General features: G+C 46.2%; 1 protein-coding gene across 1 annotated transcript; it reads left to right on the forward strand.

Annotated features, from left to right (window-relative positions):
• Positions 1-17,462: 17,462 nt before the first annotated feature.
• Positions 17,463-22,054, forward strand: LOC143925424 (uncharacterized). The gene is made up of 2 exons (XM_077449977.1): positions 17,463-17,498; positions 20,592-22,054. The coding sequence occupies exon 2, from the start codon at positions 20,602-20,604 to the stop codon at positions 21,619-21,621; it is 1,020 nt and encodes a 339-aa protein (XP_077306103.1). The 5' UTR covers positions 17,463-17,498; positions 20,592-20,601; the 3' UTR covers positions 21,622-22,054.
• The last annotated feature ends 904 nt before the right edge of the window (positions 22,055-22,958 follow it).

Genomic DNA, 22,958 nt, shown 5'->3' on the forward strand with positions numbered 1-22,958 from the left:
GCACAATTAAGTAAGATAATATGGAACCCCCCAAAAAACAGGGCACTAGATATAGACACAAATAAGTTAACACAGATCGCACTGAAGATATGGGATAAGGAGTATAAAAGACTAAATGGACACTATAATTCACCGCTGATAACTTTAAAAGATAACGAATACTTCCCCCCGGGTAGACGGTGATAGGAGGGAACTGGATAAGATTCGAGGGGTCACAAATAAAAGATATAATTAAAAAAGGGAAACTTCTTTCACATGAAGAGTTAGTGCACATGGAATTTATGAGAAGGGATAGGTGGCGATATCTCCAGCTGACCCGTTTCATAGAAAAACTACCCCAGCCGATTAGATCTGAAGAGGATTTGACAGGGGTGGAACAACTATGTATGGCCGATAGAGCAAAGGGTATAATCTCAAAGCTATATGGGCTATTGATACGGGCCAGCTGGAAAGAAGCGCCGCCATATATAAATAAATGGGAAAGGGAACTGGGGTCACAAAAGGGTAAAGAAACAATAAATAAAATATTGAAAATGACACACTGCTCGGCAAGGGATAATAAAACAGCTGAGATGAACTACAAACTTATCTCCCGTTGGTACAACACTCCGGATAAGTTATCTAAATACCAACAAGGCGGGACCGCCGAGTGCTGGCGGGGTTGTGGAAAAACAGGTACCATGACACATATTTGGTGGGAGTGTGCCAAAATTAAGACATATTGGGAAAAGATCCTCCAAATGATAAAGGAAATAACTCAAACAACATTGAAACCTGACCCCTGGATAGTACTCTTCCATGGTACGGAGGGCGGGGTTAAACAATATCAGGATACAATCATCCCGCATCTATTAAACGCAGCGAAAAAACTGATCCCTAAAAAATGGCGAGAGGTAGAGTGCCCAACAACATGGGAGTGGGTAGATGCGGTAGAGGAAATATATAATATGGAAAGCCTGAGTCTGAGAGAAGAAGAGGAAAGGGTAACATTTCTAAAAAAATTGAGAGGTTGGAAACAATTTAAGCGAGACTGGAGTTACTCCGCACAATTAAGACCATAAAGACTAGACATGTGCATTAGTTTTCGTCCGAATGCATTTTCGTCCGAATTTCAGCTATTTTCGTTTTCGTTTTGACAAACGATAACGAAAGCACAAAATCCGAAAAACGAAAGATCCGACATAAATAAATGCTTTATTTTCGTTTTCATTGTTACAACAGTTCGATATAGAATAGGAGATTCGACATGACTCTGACAACAATCTGTGTCTATAGAACCTGTGGTCGAATGTGCCTAACCTTACCTCTATTAGTCCAAGATTATATAGAGAAAATATTCGACAGAGAAAAAAGATTTGACAGAGAGAAAAGATTCTGCAAGTTACTGTCCTAAAAAGTGTTTGGGGACCCGGGTCCTGCCCCAGGGGACATGTATCAATGCAAAAAAAAGTTTTAAAAACGGCCGTTTTTTCGGGAGCAGTGATTTTAATAATGATTAAAGTGAAACAATAAAAGTGTAATATTCCTTTAAATTTCGTAGGGGGGGGGGGTTGTCTATAGTATGCCTGTGAAGGGGCGCATGTTTCCCGTGCTTAGAACTGTCCCTGCACAAAGTGTCATTTATGCAGGAAAAAAAGTCCTTTAAAATCACTTGCAGCTATTATGAATTGTCGGCTCCCGTAATACAGAGAACACTCATTGAAAGTCATTGATAAAAAAATAAATAAATACATTTAAAAAAAAGCGCGGGGGTCCCCCAAATTCAATTACCAGGCCCTTCAGGTCTGGTATGGATATTAAGGGGAACCCTGCCTCAAATTTAAGAAAAAATTTGACGTGGGGTTCCCCCTAAATATCCATAACCAGACCCTTTAGGTCTGGTATGGATATTAAGGGGAACCCCGCGTCAAATTAAAAAAAAAATTGACGTGGGGTTCCCCCTAAAAATCCATACCAGACCCTTTATCCGAGCACGCAACCTGGCAGGCCGCAGGAAAAGAGGGGGGGACGAGAGAGCGGCCCCCCCTCCCTCCTGAACCGTACCAGGCCACATGCCCTCAACACTGCAAGGATTCCGGCAGCCTGACGTTTCTTATATACGGAGGGCGGGGCCACCCGTCACCTGACCCCGCCCCCCTCTGACGCAAGGGGAAACCCGGGGTTCCCTGTGACGTATGGGTGACCCCGCACCCCTCTGATGTAACACAGGCAGGTTTCCGTTACATCAGAGGGGGGCGGGGTCACCCATACGTCACGGGGAACCCCGGGTTTCCCCTTGCGTCAGAAGGGGGCGGGGTCAGGTGACGGGTGGCCCCGCCCTCCGTATATAAGAAACGTCAGCCGCCGGAATGCCTGCAGTGTCTCCTCCACGGAGACAGAAGAAGGATGGATTCGCTGCGCTGGATGAGATGAGCCATCGCTGGAGAGATGACCGTCCGTCGCTGGATAGCAAGAGTGGATTACCGCCGCTGGAATCTTTTTTTAATTTTTTTATTTTTAATAAAGGAATTTTTCAAAAGTGTGTTTGTTTTATTTAACCATTTTTTACACTTTCTTTGTGAAATGGTAGGGGTACTTTTGTACCCCCTTACCATTTCAAACAGGGGGGGGGCCGGGATCTGGGGGTCCCCTTGTTAAAGGGAGCTTCCAGATTCTGATAAGCCCCCCGCCCACAGACCTCCACAACCACCGGCCACGGTTGTGGGGATGAGGCCCTTGTCCTCATCAACATGGGGACAAGGTGCTTTGAGGGGTCACAGACCCCCAAAGCATCCTCCCAATGTTGAGGGCATGTGGCCTGGTACGGTTCAGGAGGGAGGGGGGGCCGCTCTCTCGTCCCCCCCTCTTTTCCTGCGGCCTGCCAGGTTGCGTGCTCGGATAAAGGGTCTGGTATGGATTTTTAGGGGGAACCCCACGTCAATTTTTTTTTTAATTTGACGCGGGGTTCCCCTTAATATCCATACCAGACCTGAAGGGTCTGGTTATGGATATTTAGGGGGAACCCCACGTCAAATTTTTTCTTAAATTTGAGGCAGGGTTCCCCTTAATATCCATACCAGACCTGAAGGGCCTGGTAATTGGATTTGGGGGACCCCCACGCTTTTTTTTAAATTTATTTATTTATTTTTTTATCAATGACTTTCAATGAGTGTTCTCTGTATTACGGGAGCCGACAATTCATAATAGCTGCGAGTGATTTTAAAGGACTTTTTTTCCTGCATAAATGACACTTTGTGCAGGGACAGTTCTAAGCACCAGAAACATGAGCCCCTTCACAGGCATACTATAGACAACCCCCCCCTACGAAATTTAAAGGAATATTACACTTTTATTGTTTCACTTTAATCATTATTAAAATAACTGCTCCCGAAAAAACGGCCGTTTTTAAAACTTTTTTTTGCATTGATACATGTCCCCTGGGGCAGGACCCGGGTCCCCAAACACTTTTTAGGACAGTAACTTGCAAATTAGCCTTTAAAATTAGCACTTAAGATTTTGAACGTTGGAGTCCCATAGACTTTAATAGGGTTCTAAAGTATGCTATATACTAGCTCTGTCGACTCTTCTTTATACATTCGACAGACACCATAAGCCTTCAAAGACAGATTCGACCATAATTCATGTGGATTTTCGGACGAATGCAATTTTTGAAGGAAAAACGAAATAAATAAAAACGAATTTCGGGAGTAACTAAGTAAATTAAGTTTTCGGACGAAAATGAAATTCCGAAACGAAATATTTTACTCTGCACATGTCTAATAAAGACTAGGCTATCAGGAGTAGGGACACTACTGACATGGGGATAGGGGAGGAGGGGGGGGGTTGTATAACTTTAGTGAATAATGAGAGTAAGATGTAAGAATAGTTTTAAGAATATGAAATAAAAGTTTTATAAACATTTTTTTTTTAAATTACATAAGTAAGCAATAAGAAAATAGCCACAATGATGTGAAGATTAATTTTAAGAGACAACAATGAACGTCAAGTTGATTTACAGTCTCGGGTAAAGATTCGCTGACGTGGCAAAGAAAAAAAAAAAAAAAAGAAAAAATAATTGCACCCTAAAAACATCTGAGAAGGAACTTTAAAGGTGCCAACACAACTGTATTCAAATATTAATTTAGCACATATATATATATATATATATATATATATGCAATTACACATACAATCTTGTACAATGATGCAGTACATTCTCTCAACATGTTTTGCAAGACTATGGCTTCTTCAGGAGATTAAATGTGTGTATATACTGCATGTAGAATCAATAAAGACTATATAAAGTAATCTTATCACACAACTGTCTGCACCATCACTTTCCCTTAGCGCGTATGTAAATATAAAATTTCATGCACAGATTGTCTACAATGGGTAGACTCCCTCTGACAGGCTATGCCAAAATGCTTTAGGGCATGACCATGAGGCTACAGGGTCAGTCACTGAGAGTGCCGCTCACCATTGGCGGAGGTTCTACGAGTGGTGAGAGCAATACTCACAAGCTGACGTGTTACCTGTATGACTGGTTTTTAACATTGTAAGTGCATTTGTCTAGGGTGGGATGGTAGTATGGCTAGGATTTTTTTTATAGAGTAGGTCAATTTCCAGGCTTGGCTACCAGCCAAGCCAGGATGTGTTTTGCTCTGGGTTGGGAGTAACTCAGGGCAGAGCTGGGTGACTCACAGGCAGAATCACCAAGACTTCTCGCTTCTTTCCAGAATGTACTAGTATCTTCCAGGAGGAGAGGTGGTGCTGCCTGAGGAGCCTTGACCAATCCCCAACTTGGATTGGCAGGGGGTAGGCCTCCTTAAATACCCAGGGTCAGCCCAGCTGGGGGAGAAGTTGTTCGGAGGGAAGCTGGAGATGGAGTGCTAAGTTGTTGTGCCTTTCAGGGAGCTATGCAGTTTGGGGGGGGGGGGGGTGTGACGTTGGTCCTGGGTAAGGAAAGGACATTCTAAGAACACATGGAGGTGTCCTGGACAGGAGGAGAAAGCAAGAGCACTTCCAGGTAAGTCTCCAGGCAGGAACAACAGGTCATATCCAGGAGAGCTGGTGAGTGACACATAGACAGACAGGAAGGACAGGAAGGACTGGGGAGGCACGCCTGAGGGATTGCAGTCTGGGATGGGTGCAGAGCCAGTGGAGTGGACTGTGATGACACAGACAGTGGAGAGGCACCTGCAGCAAGGAGGGCTGGCAGGGCCTGAAGCTGTGGTACTGGGCTCAGTAGCCATGTGGATACCTAGCACCAGTACTAGCAAGAATTGTGGAGGAGTATATACAGAAAGTGTATATAAGTTGCATCCCGTATACATTGTATTTCAATCAAGTGGGCATCCCTTGCCCCATCCAAGTTTAATACCCCAAAGTTCAAGGCCTGGTTTTCTGCCTGAGGGTGAATGTGAACTGTGTGCCTGGCTGGGTAGGGTGTGAGATGGACTACAACACTCAGTGGTCCTTATGGGGGTACTACTACATTTAATGTGGATGTAAACCCTTACATACTGTATACCCAGTGAAGTGTACAACCTTAGATGATACACAGGGATGAAACGAATCTCCCTACATAAGTTTTTACATGTATATCTGCTGTCTTCAGCTTTAGATATTCTTTAGAAAGTTCAGATTGCTAGATTTTCTCTTCCTGTTCAGCACTGCGGTGAAGCCTGGGCATACAGCCAACACAGCTGATTGGAGGAAAGGCACACACCCCCTTTCCTCATAGGTAGAGAATTTCAAATCTGTTCATTCAATGGTTCAGCACTCTGTTACTCCTATTTATATCACACTCTGAAACTCAGGCTACTTTTATCTCAGTTGACTGAGAACTTGTCAGAAGTGATCATGCCGATAACAGAAGAACAGAGCAGGAGAAAGCTACAGGTCATAGTGCTTTGAATAGAGATCAGAACACACTGCAGATATATGTGCCCTGCTCAAATTTCATGAATCAGATTTACATCCACTTTAACAGAGTTGGGCTATGAGAAAAAAAAATTAATTGTGAGTTACTGCAGACGAGAGGAGATTCATAACATTCAGAGATTTCCTGTGGTAAAAGGTTGCTGTGGGGGGCGTGGCCAAGCAGCGCATGTAGGCAGACGTGTGTTCCCGGAGCTCCGCTGATCATCCGCACATACATCCTCCCCAGCCCGCGTTAGGGCGGCGAAAAGCTCCAGAATTGCTCCACCGGGTACCGGGAGACGACCGGGCTCTGCCTCCGGACCCCGCAGGACACCGGACATGTCTAAGGGACACAAATTGAGCAAGGCCCAGCCGGATCCTCCTGACCAAGATGGCGCCGGCGCGCGGAGGACGGCGAAAGACTGTTACAAGGAGGCAGCGCAGAAACTCCTGTATGGAGGGAAATCCTATAAAGAAGCCCTAGCCGGTCCACCCTCGTCCGGGGCTACCCCCCAAGGGTCCCCTGAAGCTGATGACACTCTTCCCTTGGAGGATGCTGATGGATTCCCTGCGCCATGGAACACAGTGAGTACCCCTGATGGCGGTGTCCCTGAGCTGCATGCTCACTCCCCTGCTGCTGATCCCTCAGAACCTACTTTGAGAGACATATTTACTGCGGTTACCTCATGTAATCACTCTATAACCGCTCTCTCTGCTGACATTAAAGGTGTGAAAGCCGAGATTACTTTTGTCCGTCATGATATGCAGAAGCTTAGGGAGAGGGCCTCAGCCCTGGAGGGCCGGCTGAGCACAGTGGAGGATGACATGGCACCCATGCAGAGAGACTTGCGATTCAATTGCCATCTTACTGAGCAACACGCTATGCGACTCGACGAAATGGAGAATCGCATGAGACGCAATAATGTGCGCGATCTGGGGATTCCGGAAAAGGCTGAGGGCAGAAATCCTGTAGACTTTATTGAGAATTGGTTGATTGCAACTTTTGGCAGGGAATCCTTCTCTCCTCTCTTTGCTGTGGAACGTGCTCATAGGGTGCCATCCCGCCCGCTGCCTCCTGGTAACCACCCACGTCCCTTCCTGTTTAAACTCCTCAACTACAAAGACAGGGATGCGGTACTTTCCAAGGCCAGAGGCTTCTCTGACAAGATGGTGATTGACAATGCCAAAATATCGCTGTTTCCTGACTTCTCAGCAGAACTACAGAAGAAACGGGCAACGTTTATTGAAGTCAAAAAGAAGCTCAGGGATCTTAATGTTCAATACGGCATGCTGTACCCGGCCCGTCTTCGGGTCACCGCCCTGGGCTCTACCCATTTCTTTGATAGCCCTGCTGCGGCCAGGCAGTGGCTGGACCGCGAAGATAAGGCGCTTAGAGAGGCCAGGCAACAACGCCCTCCTGTTTGATCCCGGATCCGAATGATGCCTTCTGATGGGGACTATTTTTTTTTCCAGATTCGGCGGAGCACGCAGGACTCAGTGTTTCTTATTACCTACTGACAGACTATGCTGCTTGTTTGGGTGAAACCCCTTTTGTTACCTGGGAATGTTTTCTCTGGGTGTTTCCGTGGCCTTCCCCCCCATCCCCCCATAAGGAAAGTGGGGGCACGTCCCACCCTTGTTATGCAGACTCAGGGCCTGTTTGGTTCTGCACCTGACCTCTTTTTTTTCTCCCCCTGCTTTTTGGATTTTATTTTTTGTCTCTTTTCTGTTTTGTTTCCCTTTTTTTTCCCCCCTTTCCTTTTTCTACAGAGTCCCTCTGCTTCCACAACCTTCTCCTTGCTACGCAGACAATGCCTACATATCTGGATCCGGAACTATGACGGGGGGCTTTGTGCTTGTCCTGCTCAGATACTCTGGCTCTTGGTGTGACTATGCCGGGGTGCTTTGGTCTGCTATTACCTTCCTGTTTATTTTGATACTGTTATCACATATGTTGAGTGTACACATTTTTATGTTACTGAGCAATGTCGACCACCGTTAAGTGCCTTTCTTGGAATGTCAGGGGACTAAGCAGCCCTGTGAAGCGCCTGGCTGTCCTCCGGCATTTGAAGGCCATGGGTTCGGGTATTGTCTGCCTGCAGGAGACTCATTTCCTCCCGGATCACATACCTAGTCTTAGCCCGAGGACATACCCTACCCAGTTTCACTCTACGTTCTCCGCATTTGCTAGGGGGGTGAGTGTCTTGATACGTCAGGATACCCGCTTTACCTGTTCTCGGGCAGTTATTGATCCTGGGGGAAGATATATTTTTCTGCATGGCAGGATTGGTAATTGGGCATGTATTATAGCTAATATTTATGTGCCACCCCCGTACTCAGCTGAAGTTCTCCGATGTTTGGCCAAGTTTATGGCCCCTCACCATACGGTCCCCCTGCTGGCACTGGGTGACTTCAATAACTATCTTAACCATAGATGGGATAAGATTCCCGCCCCCCCGCCCATGCCTTCCCGCCCTGCGGGTGATACCCCGTTCGCAGACCTGTTGTCTGAACTTGGTTTGAGGGATGTGTGGCGGACTTCCCACCCCCAGGTCAGGTGCTACTCGTGCTGCTCTACCGCTCATGGAAGCCTGTCGCGCATTGACCTGGGGTTGGGTAACGCGGCCTTACTCCCTTTTGTTGCTGACTCTGGCTATGGAGACAGACACGTTTCTGATCATTCATCCTTTTGGGTCGAACTTAATCTATTTACCGCAGCTACCCCGAGACTATGGAAGCTGAACCCTTTCTGGCTGACGCTTTTTCCCTCACCCGACCCCATTAGTGACAACCTCCAGATTTTTTTTCGGGACAATATTGGTTCTGCCCCTTTGGGTACGATTTGGGATACGGCGAAAGCCTTTCTGAGAGGTCAATTTATTGCCGCTATTACTTCTATTAAGACAAATACTAAGGCCTGGGAGCGGGAGGTTTGTAAAACCCTTAAGGATACAGAGGACCGTTATATCAACCATCCCTCAGATGATACTAAAAAGCTTTGGCTGAGTGCACAGGCTATGGCTACTCAGCTGACTTTACAGTTGGCGGAAAATAAGCGATTTTTTCTGCAACAAACACACTTTGAGGAGGGCGAAGCTACTGGTCACATGCTGGCTGTGTTGGCGAGAGCGCAGGGATCCACTCCGATGGTTTCCTCCCTGTGTGATACACGGGGGGAACTCCACACGGATACTCCCTCTATATTGCAAGTCTTCCGCTCGTTTTATGCTGATTTGTATGCATCCAAGGTCCATCCCAGCGCGGAAGAGATTGATGCTTTTCTGGCTGGGAGTGACCTACCTTGCTTGTCTACTTCTGATGCTTGTAAGCTGGATGCCCCATTGACCACAGACGAACTTGCTCTAGCATTGGAACACACCCACAACAATAAATCTCCGGGGGCAGACGGGCTTCCTTCTGAGGTGTATAAACGATATGCGGCCACCTTATTGCCGACACTTTTGAATGTTTTTAATAATGCATTGGACTCTGGCACGCTTCCGGACTCCATGAATGAGGCCATTATAATTGTGCTATTGAAGCCAGGTAAAGAGCCAACGTCCCCTGACTCCTACCGGCCTATATCCCTGCTTACAACGGATGTTAAGTTGCTGGCTAGAGTCATGGCGACCAGATTGTCTCATGTTATTCAGAAGCTAGTGCACTATGACCAGGCGGGTTTTATACCCACGAGATCCACGGCACAAAACATACGACGTCTTTATCTAAATATTCAAGTCCCTGTATTAAACCCTGGTAACCGAGCCATCCTTTCGCTGGATGCAGCTAAGGCCTTCGACAGTGTCGAGTGGCCTTACCTGTGGAAGGTTTTGGAAAGGATGGGCCTAGGCAGACGGTTTATTGGATGGGTCAGACTACTTTATGCTAACCCTGTAGCTAGGATTAGGGTTAACTCTGCAACGTCGGAACCCTTTCCCTTGTTTCGTGGTACCAGGCAGGGTTGCCCTTTATCTCCCTTGCTCTTTGCTCTGGCTCTCGAGCCTCTTGCTGCTAGGATCAGGGGAGATGCTGGTATTAAAGGTTTTATTCGTAGCACGGGTGTGGATGTAGTATCGCTCTATGCAGACGATACTTTTCTATACCTAGGTGACACGCAGGACTCCCTGTCGCCGTTATGACCCTAATTACGGACTTTGGTGCTCTTTCTGGCTTTTCTATTAACTGGAATAAGTCAGTACTCTTACCCCTAGACCCCATACCGACCGCCCTCCCTGACTGTGCAGCTATGATTCAAGTGGTGTCCACTTTCAGATATTTGGGGGTGCAGGTTTCCCGAGAGGTCACACACTATATTCAATTAAACCTGGTCCCCCTGCTGACTAAATTTAGGGAAAAATGCAAGGCTTGGTGCAAATTACCGTTATCAGTGGTGGGGCGGGCTAATCTTATAAAAATGGTCTGGGCTCCCCAATTATTATACGTTTGCCACAACTCCCCGGTGTGGATACCCAAGTACTGGTTTGACAAAATAGACTCCCAATTCAGAGAACTAATTTGGCGTAAAAAAGCTGCCAGGATTAGTTTGCGAACGTTACAATATGGTAAAGAGGACGGGGGCCTGGCTGTTCCACATGCCAGGGCCTATTTTTTGGCGTCTCAACTACAGCAGCTTGGTGGTTGGGGACTGGAAGATTCACTGGACCCTGTTCGCAAGTTGCTGAGCAATACGGCTCACCACCGTGTAGCGTTCTCAAACTTAGAGGCGGGCTTCCCTCATCTTCCTAAGGGTGCTCCGACTGTGGTCTTATTAAACACACTCTGGAAATATATTAAGCGACTGTTGAAAATCCAGGGCTTTTTTTCTCTAACCCCTATTTGGGACAATGGTTTTTATTATCAGCTGCTGAGACTCAAAGGTTTCCGCAGCTGGCAGGTGAAAGGTCTGGAATACTTGACCCAATTATACAATGGCCCCACCCTTAAGTCTTTTTTGGAGCTACAGAGGGAGTTCGCACTACCACGCACTGATTTTTTTAAATACCTTCAATTGAGACACGCTTTACAATCTCAGTCCAGAGCTATCCCACTTGCCTTGGTTGACCATGCAATTATACACTCTATAATGATGACGGACAGTAGGAAGGGTATGATTTCTAAGGGGTATGCCATTATTACCGGGGCGCTTCAAGACTCGGCTATGTTGCCGTGCAGGCGTGGATGGGAAGGGGACCTAGGACCTCTAGATGGTGAGACCTGGGATCTCTGTCTTATGTCTGCCCACAGGGTATCAGTGTCGGCCTCCCAGAGACTTTCCCATCTTTATTTGTTACATAGAGCCTATAAGACACCAGCTAAATTGTATGCTTGGGGCCTCCGGGACTCCCCCCTGTGCACTAAATGTAAAAGAGACCACGGTGACCTTCTCCATATGTTCTGGAAGTGCCCTAAACTGACTCGTTACTGGACTACGATTCTGGAAACTATTCATCAGGTATTTCGAATTATGATTCCCACAAGTCCGGTGATATGCCTGCTGGGGGCCCTGGACGAGGAGTCCCTTACCCCGGCCGTTTGCACGGCGATTCTTAGGCTGCTTTATATGGCTCGTAAACTGATAGCCCAGATGTGGATCGCGCCCAGGGTACCCAGCAGGCAACAGTGGATTGATCGGGTTAACGGGATGTTGATACGTGAAAAGCTGGCATACCAACATAGAAATACCCCCCAAAAGTTTTATAATATGTGGCAGGACTGGCTGGACGTCCCAGGTCTGGCACCGCACCAGTTGATCCAGAATAGGTTACTGCAGGGCTGATCTGTCCTTGATATTTCCCATGGGTCCCGTCTTACCTGTTTGGTTTGGATGTATACAATTGTTGAAGAATGCTTTTGAATGCCAATAACTGTGGGTATTGCGTACGGTACTGGTTCTATATGTTCCATGGCTCAGGGATCTCTGACTATCTCCCCCTCCCCCTAGTTTATTCTGCTTTCTTTTTCTCTTACTTCTTTTTTTATTTTTTTTATATATATTTTTTTGTTCCTATTGACTAAGAAAATGTAAAATTTGAATACTGTAACTGCACAATAGTTTTCTCCTTTTTCCCTCTTGCTTCTTATGCTGAGGACAGATTTGCTGACATCCTGTCTATTATCCGGTCTCCCTTATTCTTATTTACTGCACCTCCTTGACATGCTGGTTCTGGGAAGATTATGTTTGTTACTCTGATTTCATATTGTGTTTGTTCTCATTATGTGAGGCCATTGTATGGATGTCTTGTACCATTATGTTTCTCTAATAAAAACTTTTTTTGATAAAAAAAAAAAAGGTTGCTGTGTATAAAGGCGTAGTCTATACCATGATCTGTCATTAGAAGAGGGTTCTCCAACAGTTAATGCAGTTGGAAGAAAGGGGGGTCTTAAGGCATTTTTGATTTGTTGATATGGTGAATGTAACATCCATAGGGAGTGGCATTCCACAAGGTGTGGTGATGGGATTTCTGAAGTGAATTTGAACAGCTTTCCCTGCCCTATCCAAGAGATGTGAATAATTCTAGGACTTTTTTTTAGGATTATACAGTATACGCAATATCCTTTACATAGGTCACACTGAGGGCTCCCTCACCTGTTTCAATATGTCACGATAATCCAAACTAACCCAAGTCCTAGATCAAGCAACCTCAGAGAATTTCAAGAAGACATCTGTAGCAAAGTCTTTTACCTTTTTTGGTCTGATGAGAACCTCCTAGGCCAAAGTTAGCTGATATTCTTCAATATGTGGTGGGTTGTGAGGCATAGTGGGTGCAAAGATGATGAAAGTCATTGGGTGCCAGACACTTCTTGGATGTAAAAGAGGTTTTATTTCTTTTGACAGTCCTTTTTATATATTTTGAGGGAAAGAGGGTTAGGGCCAGGGCGCCCTTAGTTGCAGACTCTGAGACTTCTAGGACAGCCGTACAGGGATAGGACCCAGCAAGGCACCACTTCTGAAAGTGCAGGATTGCTGTCTCCTATGGTAACAGTCCTTTAACAGTTAATAACTCAAATGTAATAGTTCTTTCAGCTCAGGGGAGGGCTGGCAGCCTTAGGCCTGGGGGGCAAGTCCAGTCAAGTGGCCCATTGAACCCCCGAATCAGCTCACCATCCATCTACACCACATTCCCTGTACAGAGAGGGAGGGAGACTGTTCCACATTGCCCCAGAGAGAGAGACTGCTTCACACTGCCGGTCACTCTTTCTCTGTGCGGGCAGTGTGAAGCGGTCACTCTCTCTGTGCGGGCAGTGTGAAGCGGTCACTCTCTCTGTGCGGGCAGTGTGAAGCGGTCACTCTCTCTGTGCGGGCAGTGTGAAGCGGTCACTCTCTCTGTGCAGGCAGTGTGAAGCGGTCACTCTCTCTGTGCGGGCAGAGTGAAGCGGTCACTCTCTCTGTGCGGGCAGTGTGAAGCGGTCACTCTCTCTGTGCGGGCAGTGTGAAGCTGTCACTCTCTCTGTGCGGGCAGTGTGAAGCGGTCACTCTCTCTGTGCGGGCAGTGTGAAGCGGTCACTCTCTCTGTGCGGGCAGTGTGAAGCGGTCACTCTCTCTGTGCGGGCAGTGTGAAGCGGTAACTCTCTCTGTGCGGGCAGTGTGAAGCGGTCACTCTCTCTGTGCGGGCAGTGTGAAGCGGTCACTCTCTCTGTGCGGGCAGTGTGAAGCGGTCACTCTCTCTGTGCGGGCAGTGTGAAGCAGTCACTCTCTGTGCGGGCAGTGTGAAGCGGTCACTCTCTCTGTGCGTGCAGTGTGAAGCGGTCACTCTCTGTGTGGGCAGTGTGAAGCGGTCACTCTCTCTGTGCGGGCAGTGTGAAGCGGTCACTCTCTGTGTGGGCAGTGTGAAGCGGTCACTCTCTCTGTGCGGGCAGTGTGAAGCGGTCACTCTCTGTGTGGGCAGTGTGAAGCGGTCACTCTCTCTGTGCGTGCAGTGTGAAGCGGTCACTCTCTGTGTGGGCAGTGTGAAGCGGTCACTCTCTCTGTGCGGGCAGTGTGAAGCGGTCACTCTCTCTGTGCGGGCAGTGTGAAGCGGTCACTCTCTCTGTGCGGGCAGTGTGAAGCGGTCACTCTCTCTGTGCGGGCAGTGTGAAGCGGTCACTCTCTCTGTGCGGGCAGTGTGAAGCGGTCACTCTCTGTGTGGGCAGTGTGAAGCGGTCACTCTCTCTGTGCGGGCAGTGTGAAGCGGTCACTCTCTGTGCGGGCAGTGTGAAGTGGTCACTCTCTGTGTGGGCAGTGTGAAGTGGTCACTCTCTCTGTGCAGGCAGTGTGGGGCAATCATTTTGGAGCTGTCTTTCAGAGAGACTGCATGATTGCCCCCAGAGAGACTGAGAAAAAGAGCTTGCCCCTTCCCCACACTCAGTACAAAGACCCATAAGACTGCAGGAAGATGAAGACTAAAGACTGTGATGTCACTACCGCTACACTAAGTGCTACCTGTGGAGTCTGGAGCTTCTCTGGTGAGTGAGCACCACACCACTGGGCAAGCCAAGCCAGCAGAGAATCCGAGAGTCACAGCGAGTTCAGCAGGCTAAACACGCAAGTCCTGCTTTCTCCTTGGCATGACCACCAGATTCACCAGGGTGCAGGCTCCTCCTGTGTCAATTGCGGGTAGTGAGAAAAGCAAATGCAGGTGCACACCAGAGCACCAGCCAGATTAAGGGCATCGTGGGCCTGATGCTGCAGTGGAGCAGGTTTAGGAGTGGCAGGAATATGAGGCAAGTAATGTCATATCCCAGCTCTCCTCTTACTGGCCACCCTCCCATGTTTCCAGGAGCCTGTGCTAGCTTGTGCCCAGACTTGGTCACAGTCACACAGGTGTAATGCTAGAGAAGCCTGGCACTTGATTTACTAAGCATCCGTAAGAGCTGTGTGTGGGTGTGTGCTTTGAGTTGAAAGTTTTCAAGCCATCAGAATACAGTGATCGCTGTCGGCAGCTTAGCAGCCAGCAGTGATCACAAAAAAATAAATAAAGTCAAGCTGGTTTTATTGTCAGTTGATAGATCGAATTCTGTGCAACCAGTCTGCACATAGATTGATTGAAATTTCTGCTGAACAGGCAGAATTTCAATCAGTCTATGGTGGCCTAAGTCCACCAGTCTCTGTTTAATAATATCCTCAAATCTTCTGGAAGGGGGGCTCAACTTTAGAAATTCACTTTGAACTCCACCTTATTTCCAGAACTCTTTTTAGGGTCCTTTCACACTGAAGGCTCTTTACAGGCGTTTTAGTGCTAAAAATAGCGCCTGTAAACTGCCTCTCATGCCACCCCAGTGTGAAAGCCCCCAAGTTCTCTCACAGTGGAGTGGTGCGCGTGCAGGACATTCTGAAAAGTCCTGCAAGCAGCATTATTGGGGCGGTTTGGGAGGGTTGCCCTACCCACTGAAATGAGCCACACACTAGAGGTGCTAGAGGTGCCCCGATAGCGCCGCTAAAATTAGCAGCGCTTTACCACTACTGCCCACACCACCCCAGTGTGAAAGTACCCTTGGATATTAGATGTGCAAACAATAAGTTTGGAGCACATCTAACGCCTACAGAGAGTAATGGAAATGAGGTGGAGTTCAAAGTGAACCATGCCATTACCTGCAGGGATTGGCATTTAGAGGGTTAAAACAGGCAGGGATGAAATGTAATATCAACTCCTCACTGCCTGTCAAATGCCTCTGAAAAGTGACCTGAGCATGGATCACTTTTTAGAGGAGTGGCTGCTACAAGTGAATACAAGCCTTTAGTGTGCTGCAGTTTTCGCTGTAGTGTGGGTGTACTGTCGGCTTTCACAGTCCCCCAGACTTCCCTTGGACTTCTTTTAGGGTGCACATTTTTGCTGCATTTTCTGGAATTGCACCAAAGATGCAGCATGCAGGATGTTTTGTGCACTTTCAGAACATGCAGTAAAAATGTGCAACCTCTATAGGACCAGGGGCAGCATGCAGGATGACTGCCAGGACACCAGCACTGCAGCCAAACCGCACCATGCCAGTGTGAGCCCTCATCATACCACCTAGAAGGTACTGCTCAGGCTGCTAGAAAAAAACAAACCTCTTTGGCTGCAGAGAGGGGGAGGAGCTCACTTACTTGGATGGTCTCAGCCTCTCAGGAGCCTCACTGGATTCCAGCGGACTGCTCAGATTGAACTTTCCCGCCCCACACATCCTCTTCACAGACAGCACAGGGGCTGCCCCGGAGTGTGGGTGGGGAAAGAAGCAGGTCCAGCCTCTGCCAGCCAATGGTGTGGAGGAGGGAGGGGCTGGGCGGGGCTGTGCTGTGTAACACAGACTGTCAGCCCTGACATGAAGACATCGCTGGATCACAGTACTGGACTCGGCCAGCTGAAGATCTGCGCATGTGTGCTCTTGGGCTGATGGCACAGCAGCCTTTGCCACAGCATATCAGAGCAGCCCAGGGGGCAATTGCATCCCTGCCCCCCAGCCCAGCCCGCCCCTGGCCGTCGCTACACCTGGTTTCCTATGGAAATATAAAATATTTTTTAAGAATAAAAAATAAAAATAAAATAAATAAGATAAAAAAAATGTTTAAAGTGCCCTGTCCTGCTGAGCTTGCGCGCAGAAGCGAACGCATACGTGAGTCGTGCCCGCGTATGAAAACGGTGTTCAAACATACGTGATATGTGAGGTAAGCCGTGATTGTTAGAGCTAGAGCAATAATTCTAGCGATCCGATCTTTCAGACAGATTGAAAATAGGGTCACCATCCATCTGGATTTCACGGACAGGATCGGATCGGATATTGGCGGATGTCAGCGGACATCCGCCGCTCCATAGAGGGGTGTGGAGCGTCCAATTAGGTCCACCTGAAAAACTGACAGGCAGACCTGATCAGAGCGCTTGTGTGAAAGGGGCCTGAGGCCTGATTCACACTTATGCGTTTTCAGTGCATTTTGCAGATTTGCACTACAGAGTGCGTTCCATAGGAAATCATGGTAAGGCTGGATTCATACCTATGCAGTTTTAGTGCTTTTTGCATTTTGCAGATTTGTACTACAGTCCATTTAACATGGTTTCCTATGGAACACGTTCTGTTGTGCAAATCTGCAAAATGCAAAAAGCACTAAAAATGCATAGGTGTGAATCCAGCCTAAATGGACTTTGGTGCAAATCTGCAAAATGCGCTAAAAATGCATAGGTGTGAATCAGGCCTTAGATTTACCATATAATATGAAGTCAGAGCTAAACACTTTCAATGTGTATGCAATCAGGCAGACTCTTGCACTACATAGTTGAAGGTAAATCTAAAGGAAATTAAATAAGAAAATTGTATAATGTATGGTCAGCCTCCCTCCTTCCAAAATGAAAAAAAAAAAATATTTTAGTTCTACTTTGGCTGCCCAGGATTCCAGGGGTTGGAAACACACAAAATAAAATCTCACATATACTTTGCTAAATAAGAAGCAGTCCGAATTGCAAATGTGTGGCTAATTTTCTTACCAAAAGTCCCCCTGAGATTGTATCAGGTGATTATAATGAAGGTGAACCCAGCCAATCAGAGATCAGTGTGTTGGGTGATCTACATATATAAGAAGGAGCTCAGATTGTTGGGCTCACATGTACTGAGCACCACGGATCTTTTCCAGCGCTGCACCCAGGCTTTGCATTGTAAGTATATGGAATTGGCCTTTTCTAGTGTAATTTCTAATACTGAAGAATGTAAATTATAGGTGTTGGGTATGAATGATTTCTTTAAACTATATGGATGTGTTCCTGTGCACTCTTGCATACTAAGGGTTGGGAGATATTTTTATTTTCTCCTCCATCTGCTTGTCTTCTAACATTCAAGTGTGTCCTGGCTTCTGTCTGACTCCTTCCAGAATTCTCAAGGTCAGACATGGAGATGGGGAACTGCCATTACTGTATTGTTGTAGGTAACTAGTGGTGTCTGAAACTGTTAATTTCCAGAGATCTTGGGACATCCTAACCTACACATTGCTACTTTCACTAGGCTGCCCATTTTCCTTTTGGCAACATTGTACTCGATCTCTTGGCGGCTGCCATTCTAGGTGAGGGAATCAGGTAGTGAAGCGTTGCGGCTTCACTTCCCGGTTCCCTACTGCGCATGCGTGAGTCGCACAGCGCAATAGGAATGGTCCGCTCTGTCTCTGGGACCCGTGTGTGTCCCAGCAGACAGCGCGCCGGGACAGGAAGAGGCATAGACTCCCGTGGGAGTCTATGCCTGTAAGTGGGTGCAAATACCTGTCTTAGACAGGTATCTGTGCCCCCCCCCTCCCCCCCTGAAAGGTACCAACTGTGACACCGGAGGGGGGAGGGTTCCGATGAGCGGAAGTTCCACTTTAGGGTGGAACCCCACTTTAAGTAAGCACAAAGGATACCTGGCCTGGGGTAAATGTGTAGGTGTTCAGTGCTGAGTTTCTCCTAATGCCACCAACTGTCTGCAGATCAGGAAAGTCAAGTCAGATCTTCTGATTTGTATGCTTGTTCTAGATGAGGCCCTCAGAGTACAGAAGGGATTTAATCAGTATGACAGCCAAGCAACATGCATTTATAGCAATAACTTTTTGCTATAACAAATATCCCCCAAAAATAAACTATTTTTCCTCAGTTAAGGCCAAAATGTGTTCTTTTTGGTAAAAAAAAATCATAAGTGTATATTGATTGGTTTGCGCAAAAGTTAGTGCCTACAAAATAGGTGATGCTTTCATGGTATTTTGATAGTGTGTATTTCTTTTTTCCAGGACTGTGACATTGTGTCTGATTATTTATTTATTTATTTTTTTTGGACCATTGGCATTTTACAGCAATCAGTGCTATATAATGTACAATTAATTTCTGTAATTGTGCCAAATAACATTGGTACAGTGTCATTCCTGTGACCAATTTGGCATAATTATATAATGTACAATGTGTGTTCCTGTAACAGAGTGGATTATAGGATCTTGCAGACATTTTAACTCAGTTCACACTGGGGATTCCTGACAGGGAGGGAGAGGGGGACAAGACGGCATATTACATGGTAAGACCGACCCAAAAAATAAGCACTACTGTTTATTTCCAAAATTCACAAGACCCGGTCTTTTTGGGGTCTGGTTAAAGCATGTAGAATTTCACTCTCCTCAGAATGTTGAGGCTGCAGTACCCCTGACCCTCTGTCTGGACAGTGCTGATCACATGACCCTCCCAAGAGAAACTCTAGCAATGCACACAACTGAGCATGTGCAGAGTGCCCCCAAGGCTCTGTACTATCAGACTGGGCACTGTGGAAGATGAGGAAGACGGGGGGGGGGGGGGTGTCAAACAGGTTTTTGTTTTTCCTCCACAATGCAGAGAATTAACCCCCCCCCCCCCTCCTCCCCCTTAGGTTCCAAAATGAGTATGACAGACTTTACTATATATGACTGATATTTTACTGTTGTGGGTTTGGTAACACTTTAACTTTTAAAGAGCACACATTGGCACAAATTTTGTAAACAAAGGACACTCCTGCCACTGCCCAACTTGCGTGTTCCATAAATGCACAAACTGGGTTTAACGCACCTTTCATGGAAATGTGGAAGTGCTGTGAGCTGAACATGGACTCTCCTGAAGAACATGCTATAACAAGAAAATGTGAGGGGGCAGGTGGAGTTCAGGTTGGCATTCCATTTCTTTGCCCCTTTTACAGCTCAGCTGACACTCTAGAACTACAAATTAAGTTGTTGGAAGATTTCTGCTGTCCGGTGCTGTGATGGCCATATGTTCCTTGTTCATACCTGACTGAGGAAATGGATAATATCCCTACTTGTGGCTGCAGCCTAACATGCTGTAATGGCCTGGGGGGCATATACTTTTTATTGCTTGATAGAACCAAAAAAAAATAATTAAAAATAAAAATTCCATGTGATGTATGGATACAACATGCAGGTGACTCCATGGATATGTATAAAACCTCCACCAAAAATAAAGATGGCCTCTCACCTCACTGAGGGGACCTTTAATTATAGAGGGTCAAATACACCTTCCCTTGTGGGCGCAAATGTGTGGTACACAGTAGATCCAGATACAGCAAAGGACAGCAGCTGACATACGAAGGTCTGTTGTGTTCACAAGATGGCTTGTGTCGCATTGGATGGTGGGGGGGGGTTAACTTCGGACACATGTAATGTCAATTGTCTTTTGTAGGTGTTTTTGTTCAATAGCCAAGCTGTCTTAAAACAAAGTGAGTTTATTTAATCACACTTGGCATCAACTTGAAAATGAGTTAAAACGTCATCTTGTTTGTAGAAAAGCAAAAGATGTGAACAGACTATGTAGTAAAATAAAATTGGGTTCTTGCTTTCTCTATGGTCAGGTTTCTTGTTAGAACAGCTGTTAGGAGTTGGGCTGTATATAGGTCTAAAGTAAGCAAGGTGTCTTGTGTTATGTCTCCCTTAGCCTTGTGTCACACTGTTCTTTATACTATTTCAAACCTACCAGTCAGCAACTATAACCATATATAGCTTGACCTAAAGACGAAATGATTGTATTAATTATATTCACTTTGCTAATAGCGTGTGTGCGTGTGTGTGTGTGTGTGTGTGTGTGTGTATAAACACAACAATATTCTATAAACAAAAACATAAGGTGGTGACCTTCTACTAGATGACCACTTGTAATGGATACATTCTAGTAACTGAAATTCAGTTCTGTACCAAAACTTACAAATGCATAATAAAGTATGTAGTGCATATCTTAATCTTCTTTTTCTCTTCCTTTCAGCATCTCAGCTATGATTGTCCCGAAGAGCAAAAGTAAAGCAGATTTTTGTGGCGTGGACCAGTATTACTATATTGTCAGGCCAGACCTTAATTGTTACATGAGATCATCAAACTTTAATCATGGAGAAGGGCTGGATGTCTTCAGCTTGCACCCATCCTGCAGGAATGGCGATCATTACGTGGCCTATGAGGATGACCACTTCTACATTATCAAGTCGGATAACTACCGTCGAGTTACAAACATGAACACAGATGACAGTGCCGTTGTTTATTCCCTACACCCTAACTGTCAAGGGGGCAGTCATTATTGTTCAGCTTTTGGATACTTCTATATCATTTTTCAGAACCGAGGGGTCTATCGCCGAACAAGGAACATGAACAAATATGAAGCAGGTGAAGAATTCACGCTACACCCGGAATGCAGAAATGGCCTTTATTATTTTGGTGTGAGAAATTACTACTATTTTGTGAATCCTGAGGACCAATGGGGAGGGATTAAGTACACAAGATGTACCAACTTCAACAAAAACGAGGGCGTTGATACCTACTCGTTCCATCCCAGCATCTACGGCTTTCTGCCTGGAGGCCTGGCTATTGCCAAGGGCCCATCCTATGGTGAGTGGGTATGCATCAAGACCATTGACAATGACTCCCAGACCCCCCTTGAATGGAAGAATCAGGTTTCCAAGAAGGTTGGATATGAGAAGGAGAAGATGTCCAGCATGGAGCACAACTGGAAAGTAACAGCAACTGTCTCAGCTGAGACAGGAGGATTGGGTGCTTTAATCGCTAAGGCCCAGTTTTCCCTTAGCACTGAATACGGCGGCTCTAGTACAAACACAGAGAGAGAGAATTGGAATGAGGTCACTGAAGTTTCAGAGACAATAACACTCACTGTGAAGCCACAACAAAAAGTCTACATCTTTGTCTACAAGATGGGATTGGGAAAAGAGCCATTACTACATTGCCGTGACATGAGAATTCTTGACAAGCCTTCTCCACCTACTGATAACCCCCTTCCACATGCATGAAATTAGTTCTGGATTTCCAATGTTGTGGCTTCAGTCACTCCTATTGGCACTGTAACATTTAAAGTGGACCTGTATTAGTTTTTACACTGGGCAATTTCATAGATACTTTGGGCAGGTTGTACTTGCTTTCCCTGTGGTCAATGCTCTGTCAACAGTTGAGATTCCTGTGTACAATCCTGACTTTCTAACAAGTGAAGACTTGCTCAGGGCTTTAGAACTCAGCTGCAAGTACTAGTACCAGGATACCAGGTGGCAAGTGCAATCTACTTCTAAGTAATTTCTGTGAAGAAATCCAGTTGCTTTGCCCTGTATGACTAATGCCAAGGTTCACTTCAAAGGACAAGTTTAAATGGAAAACATTGGCAGTCTGAGAATGTGGTGACCATTGCATTTGTACCATAATTCTGTCTAATAAATATGCTTTGAAATTGCATTTCCTGTGTCCTACTTAAGTTAAAATTTAAAGAATTCCACAAAACACTGCTGCATTTAAACTACAACATTTAATGGTTCATGGTGTGTGGCAGGGGTCAAGTCCGGGGGGAAAAAAGTGTGGGAACTCCCCCACCAAAAAAATAAAGGTACGCTCATATGCATATATATATTTCACAGAAAATACAGTACATTTATTGTAAAGTGCCAGTTTACAAAAACAAAATAAGTTAACTTGTCAAACAGAATAATCAACACAATGGGTGATGATCTTTCCCTCGCAGGGAATTTCTACCACAAATACACCCTGTTCCAAATTCAAATACAGCAAATTAGAAAATATCCCACAAACTGGAATAACGTTGCCCTTATCGTGCAAGATTATTGGCAACTGATCAAAAAACTCACGGATCGGATCATTCCTTGGATCAGAGTCACAGATCGGATCAGCAAATAATAATTGAATTTGCAAAAACCTGTGAAAATGTCACCACCCTATAGTCCCCACTGTAATATCCACGTCATCTCCCCCAATAATATTTTGGCTGAGCATGGATGGGTATTGCAGATTATTGGCAGGACATTGCTGGGTATTGCAGAGTAGGTATCGGCAGGGTATGTATTGCAGAGTGTTGGCAGGGTATGTTTTGCAGAGTGTAACTTAACATACTAGTGACTAACCTGGTTTACTTCTCGGGAGAGAAGTAAACTGGTAGCAGTGCAGCGGCTGTGGCCCCAGGAGGCCTGGACTGTCTGGCACTGGGTAGAGGGGAGGGAGGAGACAGTCCGGATCCCAGCGGCATGTGTCTGTCGCTGACTCCAGTGTGTTACGTGTACGGCCGACGTCATGTGACCGGTTGCTAGACGTGGAGCGGCCCTAGCCTAGCAACCAGTCACTCGGGCGG

Source organism: Lithobates pipiens, unplaced genomic scaffold, assembly GCF_037356315.1.
Source record: "Lithobates pipiens isolate NorthernLeopardFrog02 unplaced genomic scaffold, aLitPip1_a1.2 Scaffold_22, whole genome shotgun sequence".
Classification (NCBI taxonomy): domain Eukaryota; kingdom Metazoa; phylum Chordata; class Amphibia; order Anura; family Ranidae; genus Lithobates; species Lithobates pipiens.

Coding starts and splice junctions, on each gene's coding strand:
- LOC143925424 (XM_077449977.1), top strand. CDS start 20,602: ATGATTGTCCCGAAGAGCAAAAGTAAAGCAGATTTTTGTGGCGTGGAC.